This window comes from Lupinus angustifolius, unplaced genomic scaffold (genome assembly GCF_001865875.1).
Source record: "Lupinus angustifolius cultivar Tanjil unplaced genomic scaffold, LupAngTanjil_v1.0 Scaffold_378, whole genome shotgun sequence".
Lineage (NCBI taxonomy): Eukaryota > Viridiplantae > Streptophyta > Magnoliopsida > Fabales > Fabaceae > Lupinus > Lupinus angustifolius.
The window spans coordinates 297075-302620 of NW_017727781.1; the positions used below are offsets into that span (position 1 = coordinate 297075).

The 5546-nt window shown below is 37.9% G+C and overlaps 1 protein-coding gene across 1 annotated transcript; it reads right to left on the reverse strand.

The window, feature by feature from the left end:
• Positions 1–3003: 3003 nt before the first annotated feature.
• LOC109341138 lies at positions 3004–3903 on the reverse strand. Its single transcript, XM_019578969.1, has one exon. The coding sequence runs from the start codon at positions 3901–3903 to the stop codon at positions 3004–3006; it is 900 nt and encodes a 299-aa protein (XP_019434514.1).
• Between the last annotated feature and the right edge of the window lie 1643 nt (positions 3904–5546).

Below are 5546 nucleotides of genomic sequence, written 5' to 3' on the forward strand. Positions count from 1 at the left end.
TTTCTGAATTTGATTTATGTTCATACTATCCAACAACAAAACCCCCGTGTGTGTGTGAGTATAAGGTGTTTGAAGCTTTGCTTGAAAGATAATCCTTGGGAAACGACCTAGGAGTCACTTCCTAGTACTGCAGTTTTAATTGTTATATTATTTGTATCGGGTACGACCTCGATCAATGCCACTACATCCTGTTTTTTCGAGCTCCATCTTATAGGTGCCTCTCCAAGCTTGAATAGGTAACCAGTTGTGCTCTTTCTATCATCTTTGTCTCCACTCCACTCTGCATTAGTATAACCATACACTGAGATTGGTTGTTGCCTTTGTTGACAGGGAACAATACACCAAAATTGATGCTTCCCTTTAGGTATCTAAGAAGTCTTTTGACAACCATCATGTGAGAGTTCCTTGGATCTTCCATATGTCTACTAACAAGGCCAACTCCATAGGTGATGTCTGGTCTTGAGTTGCAAACATATCTTAGTGATCCTATCATCTGCCTGTAGAGTGTTGCGTCAACTTTTTGATCATCTGGATTTCCTTTGCACAACACATTTCCAGTCTCTACTGGTCCGGAGCTTGAGTTGCAGTTAAGCATGTCAAACTTCTTCAGCACATCAGTGATGTATTTCTTCTGATGCATTATTGTGCCTTCCTCTGATCTTACAAACTCTATTCCAAGAAAGTATGACAAATTGCCTAGATCAGACATTTCGAATCCAGACTTCAACTTTGTCTTGATGCCTTCTATTTCATCATCTCTGCATCCTGTTATCAAGAGATCATCTACATACAAACATATTATCACTGATGCAGTTGTAGGTGAGCTCTTGACATAGATTCCATGTTCACTCGTGCATCTAATGAGGCCATGTTTGAGAAGGAATCCATCTATTCTTTTGTTCCATGCCCTGTGGGCTTGTCTCAGTCCATAGAGTGCCTTGTGTAGTCTATAGACCTTATGCTCTTGATCTGGATGTGTCACAAACACTTCTCTATCCAATGGACCATTCAAGAATGCTGATTTCACATCCATCTGACTCAAGCTCCAATTCTTTGAACTTGCTATTGCAATGATCAGTCTGATTGTCTCAATTCTTGCAATAGGTGTAAAGACTTCATCAAAGTCTAGACCAGGCTTTTGTAAGAATCCTTTGGTAACTAACCTGGCCTTATACTTGGCCACTGACCCATCTGGTTTGAGCTTCAACTTGTAGACTCATTTTACTGCAATTGCTTTCTTTCCTTTGGGTAATGATGTGAGTTCCCAGGTCTTATTTTTCTCTATTGACCTGATCTCATCCTTCATTGCTTCAGTCCAGCAGACTTCTTTGATTACTTTTTCAAAGGTTATAGGTTCCATCTCAGCTAGAAGAGCCATGTAGACCAAATCCCCTCTGATGTGATTGTTGTATCTGAGAAGTCTTCATAATCTCTCAACCTTGCAGGCATGTTTATTTGTCTTTGAGGCCTCTCACTAATTTCTGCTATGTCTTCTTTTGCTGTGTTGCTTGCTAGAGTTCCTTGTGAGGTGCTAATGTCCATCTGTCTTAGGTTGTTTGATGGCTTATCAACTGAATCCCAATCCCAGACCTAAGTCTTATCAAACCTGAGATCCTTACTATATGATATGACAGTAGAGTCTGGATTGTATACCTTGTATGCCCAGTAGAGTGATATCCTAAGAAGATCAACCTTTCTCCTTTATCATACAACTTTCTTCTCTTGTTGTCAGGGATATGTTTGTAGCATATTGCCCCAAACACCTTGAGGTGTTTCACACTTGGCTTAACACTAGACCAAGCTTCTTATGGAGTCACTTTGTTCAACCTTTTTGTGGGACATCTGTTAATTATGTTGGCTACTGTTGCCACTGCTTCACCCCATAACTTCTTTGGCAACCTCTTTGTCTTTAGCATACTTCTTGCCATATTCAGGACTGATCTGTTCACCATCTCTGCTGCTCCATTGTGTTGAGGAGTGTATGGTGCTACTATCTCATGAATGATGCCGTCTTTGTCACAGTAGTTGTGAAAGTCATGAGATACATATTTTCTTCCTCCATCACTCCTTAGCAACTCGAGTTTGCTACCACACTGCTTTCCAGCCATTGCCTTAAAGCTTCTGAATTTGTTGAAGACCTCATTTTTTCTCTTCAGCAGAAAAATCCAAAGCTTTCTAGTAAAGTCATCCTTGAAGGTTACAAATAGTTGTTTCCTCCAAGAGAATGAACTTCTAGAGGGCCACATACATTAGTATATACTACTTCCAATGGCTTGGTCGTTCTAGATGATACCCGTGGCTTAAAGGAGTTCCTTGATTGCTTACTTGTGATGCATTCTTCACACAATTCAGTAGGAATCCTGATGTTGGGTAGTCCTGTGACCAATCTTTCTCGACTCAGCTTCTCTAGACTCCTGAAGTTTAGGTGTCCAAGTCTATGGTGCCAAATTCAAGTCTCTTCTGCTATGGTCTCTAGGCATCTGCTGTCACCCAGGTTGATGCCAATTTTGAATGTCCTATTATGTGAGAGGGGAAATTTCATGATGAGGGCATTCTTCTAATTGAAAATCTTCAGCATCATATCTTCCATTCTCATCTTGTACCCTTTTTCTAGTAGTTGACCTAGACTTATCAAATTATTCTTCATCTTTGGCACATAGAGTACATTTGAGATATATGAGTTGGATCCATCCTTTTTCCTTATCACCACCTTGCCAATTCCTTCTGCAATGATGTAACTATCATCTGCAAATCTTACCTTGGTCTTTACTGAATCATCAAAGTTCATGAACCACTCCCTATGTCTAGACATATGGTTTGAACATCCTGTATCCAAGTACCAACTATTGGATGAGTAGTGTTGATCACCCTTTGTATTGACCATTAGTAGTTTCTCATCTGATGTGCTTAACTCCAAGTCAGCCACCTCACCTTCTGCCATTAACAAGACTTCTTCGTATGAGTCTTCTTCCTTGGCTAGACTTGCATCTGCATCTTTACTCTTCATTCTGAGTTTACAACTGATGCAAAGTGGCCCCATCTCTTGCAGTTAAAGCACTGAATTCTGCTCTTGTCCTTCTTCTTCTTTCCATTGAGTTTATAATTTCCCTTCCTGGCATTTCCTGACTCCACCTCTTGGCTCAAGTCAGTAGAATTGTTCCTTGGAAACCCTCTTCCAGTGTGGTATGACTTCTCCTCATCAGTCTTCCTTCCTGAGTTCCACTTGCCATTTTCTTTGTTGAATCTGTCAAAGTGTTGTAGATTCTCCTTCTTCTTGAATTGAGCACTTAGTGCTTGCTGAGATTGTCTGTCTGTCATTCTTTCAAGAAATCTCTGCTCGTGTGCTTCAAGTGACCCTTGTAGCTCATCAATCTCGAGGTTGTCAAGATCCTTTGATTCTTCAATTGCAACCACAACATGGTCAAATTTTGCAGAGAGAGTTCTCAAGATCTTCTCAACTATGCTTTGCTCAGGTATTTTCTCTCCACAACCTTTCATTATATTGATCAAGGTTCTGATTCTTGTGAAGTAGTCCGCTATGGATTCTTGTTCTTCCATTTGTAATAGCTCATACTGCCTACACATCATCTGCAACCTCACTTTCTTCACCTTTACTCCACCCGAATAGCACCTATCTAGGATTTCCCAAGCTTCCTTAGATGTTGTTGCTACAGATATTCTCTCAAAATTCACATGATCCACACATTGATGGATTAAGAAGATTGCCTTGCAATCTCTTTTCTTTGCATCTCTGAATTCCACCTTCTCTACTTCAGTTGAGTTTTCATCCAACTCTTGAACCCCTTGTTGTACAACATCAAGGCAATCTTGAAATCCAAAGATAGCCTTCATCTGGATGCTCCAATGATCGAAGTTCTTCCCATCTAAGATAGGTAAATTCATATTGAATCCATTTGATGTAGTTATACTTCACTTTATTTGAGTCAACTCTTGATCCTTGCACCCCGTGAGTTCTTTATCACAAGCTTCCTTTGAATTGTTGGGGACTCCACCACAAGCTCCTTGATTATATGCCTCTGATACCACTGTTAGATTTAGCAATGAAAGAAGAATCATAAAGAAGAAAGAAAGATTGAAGACAGAATGAAGAAGATGATGAATAGTGGAGAAGACATAAATGGAATGAATTGGTTGTTGATTAACAACCTGAACTTTCTATTTATGGTAAGTTTCAACTACTAAGCCCAATTAGAATACAACAAATCCCAATTAGTTTCTATACACTAAAGCTACTTTGAATTACATTGAGTTACCTTAACAGATATATGCTTCATATCTGTACCAAAACCTTGATGTTTTAAGAGATTGTTAGCACATGAGGTCCCAACATGGTTTCATCAACTCCCAAAATATTAACATATCGATGTCTATAATAATTGCGATTAGATCCTCCATCTCTCTAAATACAAGTACAAAGAACATTTCAACTAATTTAGTGTTTCAAATCGCCTATCCACAAGCCCTAATTGTTTAATTGTTATTTTATATTTTTATTTTAAAAAACTAGTGGGAATAATAAACAATTAAGAGTGCTACTTTTAATAGTTTCTCCATCACTGACCGATATGCTTCTATTTACACTCCCATCACTGATAGGTATTTAAAACCTTCTTCTTGTTACAAGTCATAAACGCATAAACAACGAAAGCACCAAAATCGCATTAATGAATAAACTAAAATCTAAGAAACACAAGAAAGAAAACTTGTCAGGAAACGAACTTGGATCCAAGTTTGGCGTGAATGGTTATGGCAACAAAGGAAGGAAGCATTTACCAAATACAAGACAGAAAATTATTAGTTTACATCTCAAAATCAATTGAGAATGTATATATATCTAAACTATGCCATCTTAGACTTACTTCACAGTATAGAATTGGTGACTTAGCCTCAGCTTTCGCTTTTCCCCTCTTGATCCGCAGCTTCATTGAGTTTCTGATCATGGATGTCGTAGAACTACCACTTGCCGATTCCAACAGGTCTCTCCTAGCGTACTCGGAATGTTGTCGTTCTTGGTTACATATATTAGATTAGCTCTCTTTTGTCACTTTCAGTAATGTATGACAATATCAAATTTAAGATATGGTTTGTCACATCTCGCATGAAACTGGATTTTCTCTACTATGTGATGGTCCAATACAATACTGGAAAATATGATAACATGTGGCATTAAAAATAATTAATAGTGCAGATTATAAATTAATTTTACATAAATTTTCTTTTTAAATTATCAAACAAATCTGGTCTCACACTTCAGAGTATCGGAGAGGATACCTCTCCATCTTCCATGTTTTTAATTCTTTGTTTTTTCAATTTTAAACTTGTAAATAGAAATTATACTTTGATTGTATTTCTTAATACGTGCTTTCTTGTTGAATGTTGAAAAAGTCATTAGGAGGCTAAAAATAATAATCTACTGTCGATGAAGCTCGTGGAAAACCTAGAAATAGTAAACTGATGTCTAGAGCTTATAAGTTAATCATGTTTGATAGATAACTACTTTAGTGATTATTCATTAAAAGTGATAA

Coding starts and splice junctions, on each gene's coding strand:
- LOC109341138 (XM_019578969.1), bottom strand. CDS start 3,903: ATGAATTTACCTATCTTAGATGGGAAGAACTTCGATCATTGGAGCATC.